Below are 23,489 nucleotides of genomic sequence, written 5' to 3'. Positions count from 1 at the left end.
TGGATATTGTCATTTATCGCAGCCCATGCGACCCCAAACTGTTCACACCCCTCTTGTTGGTGGAAAGAAATTTCCTGCAATTCTACAAATTTTAACTGGACTAACTGAACATTTCTGACAGGTTATAAATAGCTCTCTAAGTTCAATCAGTGAATGACATAACAAGAGGAAAACTCCAAATTTCGAAATTGCACCTTGTGCATTCTACTATTACAACTATCAACATCACTAAGTTGAAAGGCAAACTGAGTTCCCAAAAAATAAAATGTGGGACCCGCGGTCTGTATTGAACCCATCCTGGGTCCGCCTGTTGAGTATGGCTGATATACTGTACAGTATAGGCATATTAAACAGACAAGTGAACTGCAGTAATGTGTGTTTGATTTGTAGAAAATACAAGAAAGTGGCATGACTTTTTTCAATACCCTTAAACTGTTTGCAGCACAACATTTTCAAAGCTAAATACATTACATTTTGAAAGATAAAGATTTACAATACACTTAGGGAGTAATTACTATACTCCAATTATTGACTGTACATTTTTTGAAATAGTAAATGTCATATGAAAAGACACAAAAAGAGTAACACTCAATCTAAGACAAAGGTAAACCCCTCTGTAGGTTTAATTCAGAATGTTTTGCTGTATTTTAAGGACAGGTGTGGTTCTGTGTCAATATCTAGTGACAATGTCTCAGAGGGTAAGGGGATAGCTTGGGACAACTAGTTTCAACAGCTTGTGTAGTGGTTTTATTGCTGGTGAGTGCACCCGCAGTGCAGTCTGCAGTCAAATAGATACCAGATAATAATACAGACTCAAGAGCTGTGCTTTCTGGACTGTCAGATACAAAAAACAATAGTCACAGTCTTAGTGTTGACAAAATCAGAGAAATTACTAGACAGCCACAGAGCTATAACCAATCAGAGCTACAGACTGCCAACATCTAGGACATTCAGTAGTGAATCCTGAAAGCTTCTTGTGTTCCCACTTCTAGGCTGAAAGTATTGCAATCGGGTTCTGGAAAGTCACAGATGTTTTTTATTTCACCTTTATTTAACCAGGAAGGCTAGTTGAGAACAAGTTCTCATTTACAACTGCAACCTGGCCAAGGTAAAGCAAAGCAGTGCGACAAAAACAACAACACCGAGTTGCACATGGGATAAACAATCGTACAGTCAATAACACAATAGAAAAATCTGTATACAGTGTGTGCAAATGAAGTAAGGATGTAAGGCAATAAATAGGCCATAGTGGCAAAGTTATTACAATTCAGCAATTAACACTGGAGTGATAGATGTGCAGATGAGGATGTGCAAGTAGAAATACTGGTGTGCAAAAACAAATATGGGATGAGGTAGGTAGTTGGTTGGATGGGCTATTTACAGATGGGCTGTGTACAGCCGCAGCGATCGGTAAGCTGGTCTGACAGCTGATGCTTAAAGTTAGTGAGGGAGATATAAGTCTCCAACTTCAGTGATAGGTCGCAGTGGTGGGTAGTATATGGGGCTTTGGTGACAAAATGGATGGCACCGTGATAGACTGCATCCAATTTGCTGAGTAGAGTGTTGAAGGCTATTTTGTAAATGACATCGCCGAAGTCAAGGATCGTTAGGATAGTCAGTTTTACAAGGGTATGTTTGGCAGCATGAGTGAAGGAGGCTTTGATGCGAAATAGGAAGCCGATCCTAGATTTTATTTTACCAGTACTCTGTGTGTATGCTGAAACAACAGTGGCAAGAGTGGGTAAAAACATGTGTTTTGACAATTAATCTCATCAGTGGTGTAATGGTGCCTAAAGAAATGGGTATATGATTATTTTGCCAAAGATTTCCCAAACGGCCTGCCCAGCGAACGAAAAGCGCCCTGTGTGAATAATTCTATGACCAACAGTGACATACACTCTGAATGACCTAAAATTATAAATCCCATATTGGTCATTCACAGTCAGGCCAATCCAAGATGTCTATTGAAAAAGAGAAATGAGGCTGTCAACTGAGTCAGAAATTCACAGTTCAGATTTTCCCAAATTGTTTCAGGTTTTCACTCAAAGAAAAACAACCAAATTTGATGTTTTAAGTCCACAAGAATGCTTAAACCACATCAGGAGACCACTTTTGACGTCTGGGAATAATCTAAGAAATATTACCCTCTGGGTTGGGTAGTAACAGATTACATGTAATCCTTTACATGTAAGGGATTACAAAAACGGTACCTGTAATTCATTACGTTACCAGAAAAAATATTGGAATCAGATTACAGATAGTTTTGATAAACTAGATAATTACTTCGAGGATTACTTTTAAATTCAGAAAGGATGTTTGTGAAAAAAATCTTTGACACTTCACTGTTTTCTCAATGACATTCAAATCAACATTCACAAAATGCTCAAGATTAAGTTTGTTCCACCTGAGCGAGTCTAACCACAAGTCAGAGAACACTATGATGACACACCACATGTGTTTGATTGATCGTGGGAAAAGAGCAGGAATAGGCTTGTGCAGGCTACAGTCCAAGCTATTGTAACGGCGTTGGTAGTCGTGATTAGGAATGAGGCGCAGGAAGCAACGAGCACAGGGAGTGTTGTTTTTTTAATAACACTTTGAGAAAGAAAACCAAAGTTCCCAAACACAGGGGAATAAATAAAGTATGACAATGCCAAGCCGAACAAGACAGTCGGAAACAACAATTAATCCCGCACGAAAAGGAGCAGGCCAGCTAACCTAAATAGCCCTTCTAATGGCTAATTGACCACAGGTGTGTAAAATAAAAAAAAGGGAAAAGCAAAGGGAATCGGTGGCAGCTAATAGACCAGTGATGACGACCGCCGAGCGCCACCCGAGCAGGAGGGGGCGCCACCGTCAGTGGGAATCGTGACAGCTATGTCTTCCAATGCTGCGACTGCTGTCGGCATTCAAAGATTATCCAACTTGAATAAACGCTTGGAGGTAAGTGTTCATTCAGTATTGTTGTAATTGTCATTATTACAAAGAAATACTTTTTTTTTTTTTTTTTATATATATATATATATATATATATATATATATATATATATATTTTTTTTTTAATCGGCTGATTAATCGGTATTGGCTTTTTTTGGTCTTCCAATCACCGGTATCGGTATCGGCGTTGAAAAATCATATTCAGTCGACCTCTAGTTTACATACAGTCAACTAGTATTTGGTAGCATTTAAATTGTTTAACTTGGGTCAAACGTTTCGGGTAGCCTTCCACAAGCAATAGGTTCACATAACAATAGGTTGGGTGAATTTTGGGCCATTCCTCCTGACAGAGCTGGTGTAACGGAGTAGGGTTTGTAGGCCTCCTTGCTCGCACACACTTTTTCAGTTCTGCCCACAAATTTTCTATAGGATTGAGGTCCGGGCCTTGTGATGGCCACTCCAATACCTTGACTTCTTTGTCCTTAAGCCATTTTGCCACAACTTTAGATGTATGCTTGGGGTCATTGTCCATTTGGAAGATCCATTTGCAACCAAGATTTAGCTTCCTGACTGATGTCTTGAGATGATGCTTCAATATATCCACATAATTTTGAGGCCTCATGATGCCATCTATTTTGTGAAGTGCACCAGTCCCTCCTGCAGCAAAGCAGCCCCACTACATGATGCTGCCACCCCCGTGCTTCACGGTTGGGATGGTGTTCTTTGGCTTGCAAGCCTTCCCCTTTTTCCTCCAAACATAACGATGGTCATTATGGCCACATAGTTCTATTTTTGTTTCATCAGACCAGAGGACATTTCTCCAAAAAGTACGATCTTTGTCCCCATGTGCAGTTGCAAAGCGTTGTCTGGCTTTTTTATGGCGGTTTTGGAGAAGTGGCTTCTTCCTTGCTGAGCGGCCTTTCAGGTTATGTCGATATAGGACTCGTTTTACTGTGGATATCGATACTTTTGTACCTGTTTCCTCCAGCATCATCACAAGGTTCTTTGCTGTTGTTCTGGGATTGATTTGCACTTTTCGCACCAAAGTACGTTCATCTCTAGGAGACAGAATGTGTCTCCTTCCTGAGCGGTATGACGGTTGCGTGGTCCCATGGTGTTTATACTTGCGTACTATTGTTTGTACAGATGAACGTGGTACCTTCAGGCACTTGGAAATTGCTCCCAAGGATGAACCCGTCTACAATTATTTTTCTGAGGTCTTGGCTGATTTCTTTTGATTTTCCCATGATGTCAAGCAAAGAGAAGCTGAGTTTGAAGGTAGGCCTTGAAATACATCCACAGGTACACCTCCAATTGACTCAAATTATGTCAATTAGCCCATCAGAAGCTTCTAAAGCCATGACATCATTTTCTGGAATTTTCCAAGTTGTTTAAAGGCACAGTCAGCTTAGTGTATGTAAACTTCTGACACACTGGAATTGTGATACAGTGAATCATAAGTGAAATAATCTGTATGTAAACAATTGTTGGAAAGATTACTTGTGTCATGCACAAAGTAGATGTCCTTACCGACTTGCTAAAACTATAGTTTGTTAACAAGAAATTTGTGGAGTGGTTGAAAAGCAAGTTTTAATGAATCCAACCTAAGTGTATGTAAACTTCAGACTTCAACTGTATATATACAGTACCAGTCAAAATGTTGATAACTCCTACTCATTCCAGGGTTTTTCTTTATTGTTACCATTTTCTACATTATAGAATGATAGTGATCTGTCCTTTGGTCTGATGAGTCCAAATTTGAGATTTTTGGTTCCAACCGCTGTGTCTTTGTGAGACGCAAAGCAGGTGAACGGATGATCTTTGCATGTGTGGTTCCCACCGTGAATCATGGAGGAGGTGTGATGGTGTGGGGGTGCTTTGCTGGTGACACTGTCGGTGACTGATTTAGAATTCAAGGCACACTTAACCAGTATGGATACCACAGCATTCAGCCCATCTGGTTTGCATTTAGTGGGACTATCATTTACTTTTCAACAGGACAATGACCCAACACACCTCCAGGCTGTTTATGGGCTATTTGATCAAGAAGGAGAGTGATGGAGTGCTTAATCAGATGACCTGGCCTCCACAATCACCTCAACTCGACCTCAACCCAATTGAGATGGTTTTGGATGAGTTGGACTGCAGAGTGAAGGAAAAGCAGCCAACAAGTGCTCAGCATATGTGGGAACTCCTTCAAGACTGTTGGAAAAGCAATCCAGGTGAAGCTGGTTAAGAGAATGCCAAGAGTGTGCAAAGCTGTCATCAAGGCAAAGGGTGGCTACTTTGAAGAATCTACAATATCAAATATATTTTGATTTGTTTACCACTTGTTTGGTTACTACATGATTCCATATGTGTTATTTCATAGTTTTGATGTCTTCACTATTAATCTACAATGTAGAAAATAGTAAAAATAAAGAAAAACCCTTGAATGAGTTGGTGTGTCTAAACTTTTGACTGGTACTGTATATCCATTGACTCTTAAAGAATATAACTTATAAATGCCTCATGAGCTTAGTTCAACTGTCACACTCCATGATAACCCAAAATATAAGCTTGTTTTACTCCAATGTTTGTAAACATTGTAAATGTAAACAAAATCTGTATAGCCTCATAACATGTTTAAAACAATCATTTTCATAGCATGGATGGTCAGTCCTTGCATCCATAGCTCTGTCTATTCAGCTGAGTGGTTACATTTCTCCAAGCCCATCCCTCAGTGTTTACCAAAACAGAGGCGGGGCGACTGTTTTGATATTGTTTCATCTGTGGATTTGCCCTTTACACAGCTGCATATTATCAAGATATCAAAGTGTCACCAACAAAAAGGTAAACAATAGGTCTATAGCAAATGCAGCAGGGCTGGCTAATAAGTCCTTAGTTTTGGGATCATGCTCAGGTAAAACAATTTGGCTTATCTATACTTCCATATTTCCAAGTCCTATTCTTGAAGATCAAGGGGTATAACATATATTGGAATGACTGGAATTTTTATAGAATTTGGTTTTTAATGTAAATATATAATTTAATCGTATTATTATATGTAGTAGAAGGCGAAGGGTTAGAAGAAGTCTACATAACCAACCCATAACAATTTTTTTAACATCCATATATAGCCAGCTATGTAAACTTTAACATTAATTTATCCTGCAATAGAGGTTGTTCAATTGGTAACATACATGTTTGACTTCTTCTAATGCCTCTTAAGGGGAAAGTAATCTAAAAGTAATGGAATGTAATCAGATTAAGCTACTGAGATTGGGTAAACCAAAAGTTACATTACTGATTACAATTTTGTACAGGTAACTGTAATGGATTACATTTAGAAAGTAACCTCCCAACCCTAATTTCCCTTTAATTCAACTGAGGCAGGCACCTAGCACTGTTTGGTTAGCAGTGTTTCTGTAGCGCACATGAGATGGAGTTTGCAAAACATATGGCCATTGGACTGAAGCAAATAATCATATCATACTGCCAGGTAGGCATGGGTTACTTTTTAGCTACACTGAACAAAAATATAAACGCAACATGTAACAATTTCAAAGATTTTACTGAGTTACAGTTCATATCAGTCAGTTGAAATCAATTCATTAGACCCTAATCTATGGATTTCACATGACTGGGAATACATATATGCATCTGTTGGTCACAGATACCTTAAAAGAAAACAGTCAGTATCTGGTGTGACCACCATTTACCTCATGCAGAGCAACACATCTCCTTCGCATAGAGTTGATCAGGCTGTTGATTGTTGCCTGTGGAATGTTGTCCGACTCCTCTTCAATGGCTGTACAAAGTTTCTGGATATTGGCTGGAACTGAAACACGCTGTTTTACAAGTCGATCCAGAGAATCCGAAACATGCTCATTGGGTGACATGTCTGGTGAGTTTGCAAGCCATGGAAGAACTGGGACATTTCCAGCAGAGCCTTGCGACTTGGGGCTGTGTATTATTATGCTGCAGAATTCTATGGCCCATTATCAGCCATTGTTGCCAATAATGCTAGTTAGTGCTAGTTTGACCACCAGAGGCCCTCTTTGAGAAGCATTTGACAGTTTTTAATTTTGGCTGTACTGGAGAATTTAAACCCTTTTTTTGTAAGAACATAGCATACAGGATTGATTTGAAGAAATATAGCTCAATTCATTTGATTAATATTATGGTGTTTCTATTCCAAGAAAAACTAAACCCTCAGGGTTTCTGTTAGGAAAATATGGCACTGTACAATGTGACCGGTCGGGAAGATGCTACTAAGAGCAAAATAATCTGAACATTTCCACACCCTAATTGTAAGCTAACCAATACCCAAACGGAGATTCAGTGAAAATAAAAATCTCATTGATTTATCAAGACTAGTCCCCATACTTGTCTCAGACCAGCGCGAAACGGTGCTGAAATAGTTGACCACACACGGGTAGGCTATTGCTTCAAATCCTAGTATAACAATTGGATGACTTTGGGTGTTCCAGTAGGCAACAATTTGTTGCCTTCATTAGCATAGTTTATTGTGAAAAATGAATCCATAACTCTGCCAAGCCTACAAGCAAGACACTGATGATACAACAATGCAACAAATGCATTGATCATCTCAGCAAGGTTTTACCCGTGGTAGTGGAGCTGGGGGGAAGTGCAAGTAAAGTGTAGCTGAGATGTACTGTACAGTAGTTGAAATAAACATCTGCATTTTGAAAGTCTTTTTTATTGTTATTTTATTAACGAAAGCAGAAAGATGTTGATGAACAGATACTGTGTAAAACGTATGAGTACTTAAGCATCGAATACATTGCAAGTAGGGGGGATTTTCACACCTACAGTAGCCGGGCTATTAAACTAATCGTTGGATAACAGACCGGCTCTTGGAAGTCATTAACACGCGCTACTCTCTCTCTCTCACACGCACACACACTTGCTGTCTTTACCTTTGAATGCTCAGCTATGAAATGCCAACTGACATTTACTCCGAAGGTGCTGACCAGTTGCACCCTCTATAACCACTGTTTATTCTCATAGTAATTTGTTTTGATTTGCATTGCAAATGAGGGCATAAACTGGGTCAAGATGCCAGCAGAGTAAGTAGAACTTTATGTAGTAAAATAAAGGTTAAATAAAAATAAATAAATAAAAGACCTACAACCCTTTTAACAGCACATTGCTCAACACTAGTGAGACTCATGTCACCTACAGTAGGACCTACAGTATATCTAATAATATTTTATTTTTCATCTCTACATGTAGGTCTCCTGATTTAAACCCGATTGAACTTGTTGAAATAAACATCTGCATGTTTGCCTGGCATCCATTTCGTTCCTTGTCCTCTTTATCTCCGCTAATTCTGCCTGACTCTCCGCCAATGACGTGACTCTCCGCCAATAATTACATTTACAGGATAGGAGGATTCTAAATTAATATCTAAGGGGCATTTTTCGTCAGGGCAAATCTGGTCTGTGAGAATATCTAAGGGGCTTTAATATAATTATAATGCAGGGTTAATAATAATAATAGTAATAATAGCTTTGTAAATAAGGATGCATTATGAAAGGAAAATGACATGCGCAAGAGACGGTTGTCACGTCCTGACCAGTATAAGGGGTTATTTGTTATTGTAGTTGGGACAGGGGTTTGTTGGGCTATGTTCTGTTTTAAGAGGGGTGTTTGTTTAGAGTGTTTCGGGGTTTGTTGGGTTATGTTCTTGTTAGTTTATTTCTATGCTAGTTCTAGTATGTCTATTTCTAGGTGGTGTTTGTTGGGTTGACCTTCAATTGGAAGCAGCTGCTCCTAGTTGCTTCTAATTGAAGGTCCTATTTAAGAGGGGTGTTTTCTGTGGGATTTTGGTGGGTAGTTGTTCCTTGTTTAGTGTTTGTTGCACCTGACAGGACTGTTTCGTTTTGTTCTTTTTTGTATACGTATTTATTTGTTTCTCCTTCTTCAAAATAAAAAGAAGATTAGTATACATATTCCCGCTGTATTTTGGTCCAATCCTTACGACAACCGTGACAACGGTGGTATATATTTTTATTCTTTACAATTTTCTTTAACCAATTTTGGTCTTTTATGCAGGGGCGACACATGTTTTTTTACTGAAATTGCAACCAACTTTCTATGGCTTGTTTAAAAAAATAACAGTATTTTGGAGATGACTTTGTTTCAAATAACCCAAGGTGAGCGATTGTAATGTGAATAAAGGGAAAACGGAGTGAGACATTCTTACTAATTTGTAAATAAATCCAGTTTGTTATTTAGAATTATTTATTTCTGTTTATAGAGGGAGAGAAACCAAAGCCCCACAAGTCAAGTGAAATTCCCCCATTGTATTTACCTAAGTTCTCTCTTAACTCCAGGACCACCAACAGTTCTGTTGTTGTTGCCTGATGCAGGACTCTTGTACCAGAGGAGAGACTCTCAGACTGAAAACGCCTCCATTAATTGCCACAATTTAGTCTACCAATAGATCAGCGTTCTAACTCCTCTTTGTGATAGTGTGGTGCAATGACAGAACACCACCAACTACCACAAATGGTCACGGCATAAGCTCGTAACTTTTAAAGGAAGAACCACTGTAGGTGGCTAATGTTAGCTAGCTAGACTAGGGTTTAGGGGTTAAGGGTTAGGGATGTTTAGTAGCTAGGTTAAAGGGTTAAGGTTAGGGTTAGGGGACGGTTTAGCTAAAATGGTTAATGTTAGGGTTAGGTAAAAGGGTTAAGGTTAGGGGAAGGGTTAGCTAACATGCTATGTAGTTGAAAAGTTGCTAATTAGCTAAAATGCTAAAGTTGTCCGTGATGAGATTCAAACTCGCAACCTTTGGGTTAATAGACGTTTGCATTATACGCCTACCCATCCAGCACAACTAACCACCCTCCTTTCTGATTGCCTTAATCTGTTTTATGTAACCATACTAAACAGAACATATTATACTAAATGGAGTATCTCGGATTTACATACAGAATAATCCGAAATGATATGAGACCAGGTTTGAGGATGTGGTAGATCACTTTATGCACAGGACTTGTAAGCCAAGTGGTACCTACTCATAAGCTTCATTGCTCCAGGCCAAATATGCCCTCAGCTGCAAAATATGCCAGAGGCCAAGACTATTTGCACTTCCCATGCCCCACCCACTGTTACAGGAGGATATTACAGTGAATTAATAATTAAACAAAACAAGCTGGCAAACATCAAATATGCAAAAGGTGGTGATGTTTATATGCCAACAATTAAGACGGCAAGCGAAGCACCTATGCAACCCAAAGCAATTTCTACACAGTCCAATGAGTCACAAACATATAGTATGTGGAACTGCATCCATCAGATTGAGCCAGATAGTTTTATAGCACTTTCCTTGTTTTCAAGCCATGTGTTGGTAAAAATGTAAAAGGAGTGAATTAGAAATGTAGAATGTACCAAGCGCAAGGCAGGGTGAGACACTTTGACCTCATTCGTCACGTATTTCATGGTTCTTCCTGTAAGATAACTATTGGTGGTTAGTGGGAATAAGCATTGCAAAGATCAGGGGATTTATACGTTCAAGAGCACTCTTTCTGATCTCTCGTGTAAACAAAAGGGTAACTCAGGTCACAGCCAGTAGTTAAATCCATGGTGGGTAATACATCTAAAAAGCCCTGTTTGAAAGGTTGCGGGAGGCAGGCAGTCGGCAATTAGGCCAAGCAATGTATTACCCAGTTTCGATTAGATGTTATTGGGGCTGACTCGTCACATACCGTACAGTGCCTTCCCGAAAGTATTCACAGCCCTTGACTTTTTCCACATTTTGTTGAGTTACAGCCTACATTTAAAATGTATTAAATTGAGATTTGTGTGTCACTGCCCTACACACAATACCACATAATGTCAAAGTAGAATATATATTTTTTTTAAATGTTACAAATTAACAAAAAAATTATGGCAAGCTTAAATACGTTCAGAAGTCAAAATCCGGTTAATAAGTTGCATAATCATTTGCATGGACTCTGATACACCTGTTCTGAAAGGCCCCAGAGTCTGCAACACCACCAAGCAAGCTGCACCATGAAGACCAAGGAGCTCTCCAAACATGTCAGGGACAAAGTTGTGGAGAAGTACAGATCAGGGTTGGGTTATAGAAAAATATCCGAAACTTTGAACATCCCACGAAGCACCATTAAATCCGTTGTAAAAAAAATTGAAAGAATATGGCACCACAACAAACCTGCCAAGAGAGGGCCGCCCATGAAAACTCACAGACCAGGCAAGGAAGGCATTAATCAGAGAGGCAACAAAAAGACCAAAGATAACCAAAGCTCCACAGCGGATATTGGAGGATCTGTCCATAGGACCACTTTTAGCCGTACACTCCAAAGAGCTGGGCTTTACGGAAGAGTGGGCAGAAAAAGCCATTGCTTAAAGAAAATAATAAGAAAACACATTTGGTGTTTGCCAAAAGGCATGTGGGAGACACCCCAAACATATGGAAGATCATACTCTGGTTAGATTAGATTAAAATGTAGCTTTTTGGCCATCAAGGAAAATGCTATGACTGGGGCAAACCCAACACCTCTCATCACCCCGAGAACAACATCCCCACAGTGAAGCATGGTGGTGGCAACATCATGCTGTGGGGATGTTTTTCCATCGGCAGGGACTGGGAAACTGGTCAGAATTTAACCTGTTATGGCTAGGGGGCAGTATTTTCACGGCTGGATAAAAAACGTACCCGATTTAATCTGGTTACTACTCCTGCCCAGTAACTGGAATATGCATATAATTATTGGCTTTGGATAGAAAACACCCTAAAGTTTCTAAAACTGTTTGAATGGTGTCTGTGAGTATAACAGAACTCATATGGCAGGCAAAAACCTGAGAAGATTTCATGCAGGAAGTGGCCTGTCTGACAAGGTGTCGTTCTTCTTGTCTCTGTTTATTGAAGAGTGAGGATCTTAGCTGTCCTGTGACACTTCCTACGGCTGCCATAGGCTCTCAGAAGGCGGTAAAATGCTGAATCGTGGCTTTGCAGGCTCTGGCTGAAAAAAAGTAGCGCGTTTGGGTAGTGGCTGGTTACAGTACTGTGAGACTCAGGCTCGTGCCCGCGTCGACCGAAAGCTTTGTTTTCTTTCCTCTGTTTAGCTAAATGGACATTCCCGGTCGGAATATTATCGCTTTTTTACGAGAAAAATGGCATAAAAATGGATTTTAAACAGCGGTTGACATGCTTTGAAGTACGGTAATGGAATATTTCGATTTTTTTTGTCACGAATTGCGCCATGCGCGCGACCCTGATTTACCATTTCGGATAGTGTCTGGGACGCACGAACAAAACGCCACTATTCGGATATAACGATGGATTATTTTGGACCAAACCAACATTTGTTATTGAAGTAGCAGTCCTGGGAGTGCATTCTGACGAACACAAAAAAAGGTAATCAAACCTTTATAATAGTAAATCTGATTTTGGTGAAGGCTAAACTTGCCGGGTGTCTAAATAGCTAGCCCGTGATGGCTGGGCTATGTACTTAGAATATTGCAAAATGTGCTTTCACCAAAAAGCTATTTTAAAATCGGACATATCGAGTGCATAGAGGAGTTCTGTATGTATAATTCTTTAAATAATTATTATGCTTTTTGTGAACGTTTATCGTGAGTAATTTAGTAAATTGTTAGCAAATTCCCCGGAAGTTTGCGGGGGGTATGCTAGTTCTGAACGTCACATGCTAATGTAAAAAGCTGGTTTTTGATATAAATATGAACTTGATTGAACAAAACATGCATGCATTGTATAACATAATGTCCTAGGGTTGTCATCTGATGAAGATCAACAAAGATTAGTGCTGCATTTAGCTGTCTTCTGGGTTTTTGTGACATTATATGCTAGCTTGAAAAATGGGTGTCTGATTATTTCTGGCTGGGTACTCTGCTGACATAATCTAATGTTTTGCTTTCGCTGTAAAGCCTTTTTGAAATCGGACAGTGTGGTTAGATAAAGGAGAGTCTTGTCTTTAAAATGCTGTGAAATAGTCATATGTTTGAAAAATTGAAGTTTTTGTATTTTTGAGGAATTTGTAATTTGCGCCACGCCTATCATTGGATATTGGAGCAGGTGTTCCGCTAGCGGAACGTCTAGATGTATTAAGGAATGATCAACGGTGCTAAATACAGGGAAATTAGATCTGAGACTGGAAAGCAGGTTCACCTTCCAGCAGGACAATGACCCTAAGCATACTGCTAAAGTAACACTTGAGTGGTTTAAGGGGAAACATTTAAATGTTAAATGCCTAGTCAAAGCCCAGACTTCAATCCAATTGATAATCTGTGGTATGACTTTAATATTGCTGTACACCAGCGGAACCCATCCGACTTTAAGGAGCTGGAAAGTTTTGCCTTGAAGAATGGGGAAAAATCCCAGTGGCTAGATGTGCCAAGCTTATAGAGACATATCCCAAGAGACTTGCAGCTGTAATTGCTGCAAAAGGTGGCTCTACAAAATATTGACTTTGGGGGGGGGGGGGTGTGTGAATAGTTATGCACGCTCAAGTTTTCTGTTTTTTTGGCTTATTTCTTGTGTGTTTCACAATAAAAAATATTTTGCATCTTCAAAGTGGTAGGCATGTTGTGTAAATCAAATGATACAAACCTCCCCAAAATCTATTTTAATTCCAGGTTTTAAAGCAACAAAATAGGAAAAATGCCAAGGGGGGTGTCACGTCCTGACCAGTAAAAGGGGTTATTTGTTATTGTAGTTTGGTCAGGGCGTGGCAGGGGGTGTTTGTTTTGTGTGTTTCGCAGTTTTTGATTTATGTTCTATATTTTCTATTTCTATGTTTATTCTAGTTTTCTATGTTGTGTTTTTCTATGACCTCCAATTAGAGGCAGCCGTTTGTCGTTGTCTCTAATTGGAGGCCATATTTAAGTGTGTTCGTTTTTCACTTGTGTTTGTGGGTGGTTGTTCCTAGTATAGTCCGTGCACCTTACTGGACTGTTTTCGTCGTTTGTTTTGTTTAAGTATTTTTTCCTTCAAAAAAGAAGATGATCAATATACCCGCTGCATTTTGGTCCACTCCTTATGACCCCCATGACAGAACCACCCACCAAAGAAAGACCATGCAGCGGAGGAAGGAGCAGAAGGAGAACTATTTGGACTGGACATGAAAGGACATCCTGGACGGCAAGGGATCCTACACGTGGGAAGAGATCCTGGCCGGAAGGGATCGCCTCCCATGAGAACAGGTGGAGGCAATCAGAAGAGCGGAGGCAGCAGGAAAAAAGGACCAACGGCGAAGTTATGAGGGAACACGGCTGGCAAGGAAGCCTGAGAGGCAGCCCCCCCAAAAAAATTGCACACGGGGAGTTGGGGTAAGTCAGGCAATAGACCTGAGCCAACTCCTCGTGCTTATTATGGGGAGCGTTTGGCGTGGAGAGCACCGTGCTATGCGGAAGTGCGCACGGTCTCGCCCATCCGCACGCACAGTCCAGTGTGGTCAATACCAGCCCCCCCGCAAGTGCCGTGCTAGAGTGGGCATCCAGCCAGGAAGGAGTATGCCTGCTCAGCATATCTGGCCACCAGTGCGTCTCCTAGGCCCAAAAAAGATGATGATCAATATACCCGCTGCATTTTGGTCCACTCCTTACGACGCCCATCACAGGGGGTGAATACTTTCGCAAGCCACTGTTGTAACGGACGTCGTATATAGTGGACCAGGGCGCAGCGGGTTGAGTGCTCATTTTAACTTCTATTAGAACACTTAACGAAACAAAACAAGAAAACGAACGAACGAACAGTATTACAGGCTAAACACACAGCTATGCAAAAACAACTTCCCACAAGGGACATGTGAAAACAGGGCTACCTAAGTATGACTCCCAATCAGCAACAACGATGTACAGCTGTTCCTGATTGAGAGCCATACCAGGCCAACACAAAGAAATACACAACATAGACAGATCATAGAAATACAAAACATAACCAAAAACCCCAGAATACTCTAAACAAACACCCCTCTACATAAACACATATCCCAACAAACCCCGAACCACATAAAACAAACACCCCCCTGCCACGTCCTGACCAAACTACAATAACAAATAACCCCTTTACTGGTCAGGATGTGACAACTGTAAAACTATTCCAAATCATCCTTGCATCCTGTATGCAAGGCACTAACGTAATATTGTAAAAAATGTGGCAAAGAAATTCACTTTTTGTCCTGAATAAAGTGTTGTTTGGGGCAAACCCAATAACAAATTACTGAGTACAACTCTCCATATTTTCAAGCATAGTGGTAGCTGCTCATGTTATGGGTATGCTTGTAATTGTTAAGGATGTGGAGTTTTTCAGGATAAAATATAAACGGAATAGAGATATGCACAGGAAAAATCCTAGAGGAAATCCTGGTTCAGTCTGCTTTCCACCAGACACTTGGAGATGAATTCACCTTTCAGCAGGAAAATAAGCTAAATGACAAGGCCAAATCTACACTGGAGTTGCTTACCAAGAAGACAGTGAATGTTCCTGAGTGGCCAAGTTACAGTTTTGACATCTGCTTGAATATTGTTAGCAAGACTTGAAAATAATTGTCTCGCAATGACCAACAACCAATTTGACAGAGCTTGAAGAATTTAGAAAATAATAAATGGGCAAATATTTCACAATCCAGGTGTGCAAAACTCTTAGAGATTTACACAGAAAGACTCACAGCTGTTATCGCTGCCAAAGGTGATTCTAACATGTTAATTTAGGGGTGTGAATACTAATGTAAATGAAATATTTCTGTATTTCATTTTCAATACATTTTCAATATGTTTTCACTTTGTAATGATGAGGTATTGTGTGTAGATGGGTGAGCATTTTTTTTTTAATACATTTTGAATTCAGGCGGTAACACAACAAAATGTGGAATAAGTCAAGGCGTATGAATACTTTCTGAAGGCACTGTAATTCACGTAGATGTAGGCCACTATGTAGATGTAGGCCACTTGTGAGGAGAATGATTTTCCACCTCTATCCTCTGAGCTTGGGCAACTGATTCTCGCATTCAATGTTTTTTTACAATAGTGGTTGCTACTAAAGTGCAATATAAACTCTGACTGTATCAACTCCAGATTCTCACCAGCTTGTGTAAATATCTAAACTTTACCCCTTGTTAAACCAATGACTCCATACTCACAAAGAGTTACAGTTTTGTTTATCAGTTTTAATGCCACAGTGTCTTACGTCTTTAGGGAAACAGTTCAGATGCAACTTCATTTGGGATCTAACTATGAACAAAACAAAAGATCTTTAATCTTTCCATCTCTTCTGCCTATCCATGCACCATGCGGGCCTTCCAGATACGACCAACTCAATGCCTACCAAGACCAGTAATACAATATCAAAATAATAGGATATCATCTTTGCCAAATTATTCTCTCTCATTCTCTGATCATGTATATTATCCAAGCACAGTCAATGAATTATTCACACCAGGGTCACACTATCCTTTGTTCATTGTAGAAGGCTATAATGAAAAATACAATGCATTTCTAGCTTTGCAATAATAATATTTTCACTGTCATGCCAATCAGCCACAGACTTGGTGTTGAAAACATGTATTCATTAAATCATCAGTTTAAATAGACCATGACGAGGAAAACATCATCCATTAAGTCAAGCTGCTATTTAGGGGTTCAGTGTTTTGCGTCATTGAGGATTACCGTTCATGTTCATAATGTACAATGTGTCACTTGTTACATTTTCATTTACTAATTGTATGGGTGTGGGAGGGGTAGGGTTGGGAGGGGAGAAAGCTCAGACACAGCCCCCTAAGAGGATCATGTGGGTTTGAGTGCGGAGACACCTAATCTTCATCATCAAAAACGCATTCATCTTCACCAACACAATCACTGAATTCGACAATTTGGCTAGGCCGAGAGAGAGAGAGAGAGAGAGACACCATTGATAAATCACATCACAGTTACAAAGTTTACAGCCTACAAAACAAAACAGTTGAGTACTAGTGAAAGTAGTTCTTTGAAGCCATTAATAAGATAGACATTCAGGATGTAAAAAAGGCAACCCTATCCAGTCTAAAATAAGTCTCTTAAGTCTAGTCCATTACAGAGAAACGAGGGATGCAAACCGGGGTTGATAAACGACAGAGCGTTGACCAAATTACCTACAGCAGCCCAGTAATAGTTTAGAAACCAGGGTTGCGTCCCAAATGGCACCATATTCCCTATATAGTCTACAAAAGTAGTGCACTACAAAGGGAATTGGATGCCATTTGGGATTCAACCCATCATTCTTCACTGGCTGAGGAAATAGGACATAAAATGCAGGATAGCATCTTTAGTCATATGCTCCCAAGATTACCATCCCAACCTGTTACTCTGGCAACATTGGCCACATATTGAATGTTGGCTTTAAGCAATCAGATCTCTCAGCTTACTGTTTTCAGGTGATGCTCTGCATGCATTTACACTCAAATGTGTAGTTTAGAACATTCTTGCTAAAAACACAAATCCTATGTCTATTTGCTTATCCATTCAAATGTATTTTGTGGTAATAGGCAACCTGATGGGTAAAAGGAATGGGGATTTGGAGAGTGTTACTCTCAAGTAGGCCTATATTCATATTAGTGCTTATGAAGGAAATTAGCTAAAGGCAATACAGGTCCTAGTGTATGGATTAAAGAAAATAATGAATTGTCATCACAATCATTTTGCATTTTATGTAGGCTACAGGCTAAATAACAGTGTTAATTGCACAGTGCAAAGTAAGTGGATATAGGCTAACGCTTGCACTTATTTATTGTTCTCAAATGTGACGAAAAGGGTTGAGACAATTTTAGGTTTCAAACATGGAAATGCGACAGAAGAAATCTACGTCGGCACAGTCAGATGATTTACAAAGGCAGGATGTCACGCAGGCATGCTTTACAGCCTCCCGCCCATGGTTTTATCGGTTTGGCACCGAAAAGGGAAAAACAAGTTTACTCCGGGCTATAAAAAAGCGGTAATGTTCATATTCTCAAGAACACTAGGTAACGGAACAGCACGTGGGAGATAAAAAGAAAAGGCTATATTTCCCCATACCGTAAACTTCAGACAAATAGGCTACACACACACACATACATACATACAGTTGAAGTCGGAAGTTTACATACTCAGGTTGGAGTCATTAAAACTATTTTTTCAACCACTCCACACATTTCTTCTTAACAAACTAAAGTTTTGGCAAGTCGGGTACGACATCTACTTTGTGCATGACACAGGTAATTTTTCCAACAATTGTTTACAGACAGATTATTTAACTTATAATTCACTGTATCACAATTCCACTGTGTCAAAAGTGTATATACACTAAGTTGAATGTGCCTTTAAACTACATGGAAAATTCCAGAAAATGATGTCATGGCTGTAGAAGCTTCTGATAGGCTAATTGACATTTGATGTGTATCTGTGGATGTATTTCAAGTCCTACCTTCAAACTCAGTGCCTCTTTGCTTGACAACATGGGAAAATCAAAAGAAATCAGCCAAGACCTCAGAAAAAACATTGTAGAACTACACAAGTCTGGCTCATCCTTCAGAGCAATTTCCAAACGCCTGAAGGTACTATGTTCATCTATACAAACAATAGTACGCAAGTATAAACACCATGGGACCACGCAGCCGTCATACATCTCAGGAAGGAGACGCATTCTGTCTCCTAGAGATGAACATACTTTGGTGCGAAAAGTGCAAATCAATTCCAGAACAACAGCAAGGGACCTTGTGAAGATGCTGGAGGAAACAGGTAAAGGTATCGATATCCACAGTAAAACAAGTCCTATATCGACATAACCTGAAAGGTCGCTCAGCAAGGAAGAAGCCACTGCTCCTAAACCGCCATACAAAAAGCCAGACTACGGTTTGCAACTGCACATGGGGACAAAGATCGTACTTTTTGGAGAAATGTCCTCTGGTCTGATGAAACAAAAATAAAACTGTTTTGCCATAATGACCATCGTTATGTTTGGAGGAAAAAGGGAACACCATCCCAACCGTGAGGCACTGGGGTGGATGCATCATGTTGTGGGGGTGCTTCGCTGCAGGAGAGACTGGTGCACTTCACAAAATAGATCATCATGAGGTAGGTAAATTATGTGGATATATTGAAGCAACATCTCAAGACATCAATCAGGAAGTTAAAGCTTGTTTGCAAATGGGTCTTCCAAATGGACAATGACCCCAAGCATACTTCCAAAGTTGTGGTAAAATGGCTTAAAGACAACAAAGTCAAGGTATGGCCATCACAAAGCCCTGACCTCAATCCTATAGAAAATTTGTGGGCAGAACTGAAAAAGCGTGTGCGAGCATGCGAGACTTGCTTGGGCCAAGAAATATGAGCAATGGACATTAGACTGGTGGAAATCTGTCCTTTGGCCTGATGAGGTCAAATTTGAGATTTTTTGTTCCAACTGTCATTGATTTATTTAAAATTCAAGGCACACTTAACCAGCAGGGATACCACAGCATTCTGCAGCAATACACCAACCCATCTGGTTTGCGCTTAGTGGGATTATCATTTGTTTTTTAACAGGACAATGACCCAACACACCTCCAGGCTGTGTAAGGGTTATTTGAATTGAAGGAGAGCGATGGAGTGCTGCATCAGATGACCTGTGTCAGGTGTGTGCGTACTGGTAGCGAAGTCAGTTGCAGGAGAGCAGAGAGTTGTGAACAGGCGCACACTTTATTGATGCAGGAGAAACCAACAGACGGACGCAACTGCGTCAAAACCTCCAGCCCATAGGCAAAAGTGCAAAACGTGCAAAACAGTCACAATAATTTATGTTTAACAATAAACATCTTCATGACCAACACGGTATAAGCAAACCAGTCTGGCGCGTAAACAATTAACACGTAACACAAACAATTACACACAAAAACATGAGGGGGAACAGAGGAATAAATACATGCAGTGTGATTGGGGAATGAAAACCAGGTGTGCAGGGAACAAGACAAAACAAATGGATCAATGAAAAATGGAGCGGCGATGGCTAGAAAGCCGGTGACGTCGACCGCCGAATGCCGCCCGAACAAGGAGAGGAGCCGACTTCGGCGGAAGTCGTGACAACCTGGCCTCCACAATCACCCGACCTCAACCCAATTGAGATGGTTTTGGATGTGTTGGACCGCAGAGTGAAGCAAAAGCAGCCAACAAGTGATCAGCATATGTGGGGACTCCTTCAAGACTGTTGGAAAAGCATTCCAGTTGATGCTGGTTGAGAGAATACCAAGAGTGTGCAAATCTGTCATCAAGGCAAAGGGTGGCTACTTTGAAGAATGTCAAATATAAAATATATTTTGACTTGTTTAACACTTTTTCGTTACTACATGATTCCATGTGTTATTTTATAGTTTTGATGTCTTCACTATTATTCTACAATGTAGAAAATAGTAAAAATTAAGAAAAACCCTTGACTGAGTAGGTGTTCTAAAACATTTGACCGGTACTATATAATACACCGAGTGCACAAAACATTAATAACACCTTCCTAATATTTAGTTTCACGGATGTCCATTGGGTGGTGGACCATTCTTAATACACACCGGAAACTGTTGAGCGTGAAAATCTCAACAGCATTGCAGTTATTGACACAAACCTGTGCGCCTGGCACCTACTACCATACCCTGTTCAAAGGCACTTAAATCTTTTGTCTTGCCCGTTTACCCATTACATTACATTACATTCTAAGTCATTTAGCAGACGCTCTTATCCAGAGCGACTTACAAATTGGTGCATTCACCTTATGATATCCAGTGGAACAACCACTTTACAATAGTACCCTCTGAATGGCGCACATACAGTCCTGAAGAGGGCACGACAAAACCTTTCCCCCTCAGGAGACTGAAACGATTTGGCATGGGTCTCCAGATCCTCAAAAGGTTCTACAGCTGCACCATCGAGAGCATCCTAACCATTTGCATCACCACCTGGTATGGCAACTGCTCGGCATCTGACCGTAAGGCGCTACAGAGGGTAGTGCGAACGGCCCAGTACATCACTGGGGCCAAGCTTCCTGCAATATAATAGGCGGAGTCAGAGGAAAGCCCATAAAATTGTCAGAGACTCCAGTCACCCAAGTTATAGACTGATTTCTCTGCTACCGCACGGCAAGCAGTACCGGAGTGCCAAGTCTAGGATCCTCAACAGCTTCTACCCCTACCCCCCCCCCCCCCCCCACCCCCCCTTGTACACTGCTGCTACTCGCTGTTTGTTTGTTACCTTTGCATAGTCACTTCGCCCCCACCTACATGTACAGATTACCTCAACTAGCCTGTACCCCTGACTCGGTACCAGTGCCCCCTGTATTAGCCTACTTGGTAAATATTTTCTTCTTCTTGAACTGCACTGTTGGTTAAGGGCTTGTAAGTAAGGATTTCACGGTAAAGTCTACACTTGTTGTAATCGGCGCATGTGGCAAATAAAGTTTAATTTGACATACATAATCCACGTCTCAATTGTCTCAAGGCTTAAAAATCTTTCTTTAAACTGTCTTTCCCCCCTTCACCTACACTGATTGAAGTGGATTTAACAAGTGACATCAATAATGATTCATAGCTTTCACCTGGACTCACCTGGTCAGTCTATGTCATGGAAAGAAACATTTTTCATAATGTTTTATACACTCAGTGTATGTATATACACTGAGAATATCTAACAATAATATATTATATTCTAGTAAAATAGACTAGGCAATATAAATGGTTTGTAGCAGCCTATAGCAGAAAAATGCTTTGTGTGTGTGATGGGTAAAATAATATCGTTGGTGTAGGTTAAACTTGGAGTCACATTTCCAATTGCTCACAAGATTAATGAGTTATTAGCATAACATGAATCAATCAAACTTGTAGACATTTATATAAGGATTTCAGACCACTGTAGACTCGAGTCTTAAATATCAACTAGAATGTGGCACTTGAATTCCTCAAGTAATGAACCTATGCTGAGAAATAATAGCAATTAAACACTGACTGCGACTAATAATAACAATATACCTATAATAATAATAATAATGAAAATACATGCTCATAATAATAGCCAATTTAGGCTAATTAATGAATTAAGCAAAACAACAACGCAAGAAAGGTAAATATTTCATTTCTGTACATTTGCATCATTGTACCATTTTAGAAAATGTAATTAGCATAATTTGTTTGGAAATGAATGTATGTGTAGGTTTTCGATGAGAAAACCATAGACTATTGTAATATAAGGGGACCTTAGGAAAACCTGAAATTCCCGAGATCTCAAGGGCTGATGACCATCCTCACTCCACGGCAATTTGGAAGAATGTTTTCTCTAAAACCTGAACGATGCTATTTGCAGATAGTGTACTCGATCATTTATTAGCTTTCCAGCCCAAATTCCCATATGCATGCGGACTAGGTTATTACCATTACGACCGTTACAGTCGCGCTGGGTACTAAGGTGCACACCTGGAACAGACACAAAATATATAATAATAATGTAGCCCAAATAAATGGCCCCGACTCATCGGTGTTCTTACCAGAGCAGTTCCAGCCGGTAGGCGTCTGACAGTCGCTCAGGGAAGACGGGAAAGCGCAAAGTTGCTCTACAGGTAAAGTGGCGAGAAACGAAACAACGGTGATCCAGACACAATCTCCCACTGTCCGGCTCCACTGGTTCGGGCGTCGGGGCTCCGCCGCCACCGACAGACCCATCTCAGTTCAGCGGCGTTCCCCGACTACACAAGCGAGCTGGGCAGAAGTGGTAGACACGCACCAACAACTCCGGTCCAGACGTTGGCTGTTTCAGAGGGGCGCTCAGTGACAAAGAAAGGGACATTTTCCGTGCAAGAAAGCGAGCCCCATGAAGTGATGAATCAACGGGTTCCGCCCGATCCAAGGTGGTGCAGCTACAATATGAAGGGGGTTGGGGGAGTGGGGCGATGGAGGGTGTGGGATAGTGTTGGGGGGAAGTTAGCCAGGTAAATAAGCGTAAGAGGGCGGGCAGGCTGAGGAACGATGTTCACCCATGAGGATAGAAAATAACAAATAAAAAAAAGGGGTGGGTGGAAGGAAGAAATAGAAACAAAGAATGTTTATATCCCACGGAATCGAAACGGTGACGTCTTAGTAATATCCAGAAATGCCACGGGCTTCCTTGATAAGCGGTCGGCTAGTTGTGTTCAGACGCTCAGTGAGTCCGTCAGTTGCGCTCACCTCATCTCTATATCTGGATTCCGCGTTGCGCGCACCAGCAGCAGGTTAGAAGTCTGGGTATGATCACGTGGTGTTAGATGCGTGAGAGGGGGAGGGGGTCTCGGTAATTATACAACGCTGATTGGAGGAGAGAGAGAGCGAGATAGAGAAAGGCTTGTGGTTTCTTTCCGACAGACACAACCCACTGGGCAAAAACTGGTTGGATCAACCTTGTTTCACGTCATTTTAACCCAAAAAATATACGTGAAGACGTTGAATCAATCTGGAAAACTGATTGGATTTGCAGAAATATATAAACGTAAGGACATTTAGTATTTTTTTTCAACCAATGTTTTAGCTAAATCCAATGATATGTTGAAATGTTTTCTTGATTTC

At 40.5% G+C, this 23,489-nt stretch overlaps 1 protein-coding gene across 1 annotated transcript in view; it reads right to left on the bottom strand.

Annotated features, from left to right (window-relative positions):
* LOC106586066 (tomoregulin-2) overlaps positions 1-23,139 on the bottom strand; it is a 178,879-nt gene extending 155,740 nt beyond the window's left edge. The window contains exon 1 of the mRNA XM_014172904.3: positions 22,439-23,139. Within this exon, the coding sequence (XP_014028379.3) occupies positions 22,439-22,613 (175 nt within the window). The 5' untranslated portion in view covers positions 22,614-23,139. The remainder of the gene's footprint in view (positions 1-22,438) is intronic.
* Positions 23,140-23,489: the final 350 nt, after the last annotated feature.

The sequence above is a fragment of the Salmo salar genome, chromosome 25 (genome assembly GCF_965601325.2).
Source record: "Salmo salar chromosome 25, fSalSal1, whole genome shotgun sequence".
Taxonomy (NCBI): Eukaryota; Metazoa; Chordata; class Actinopteri; order Salmoniformes; family Salmonidae; genus Salmo; species Salmo salar.
The sequence above is the reverse complement of the archived record's forward strand: the minus strand, read 5'-3'. Positions and strand labels throughout refer to the sequence as shown.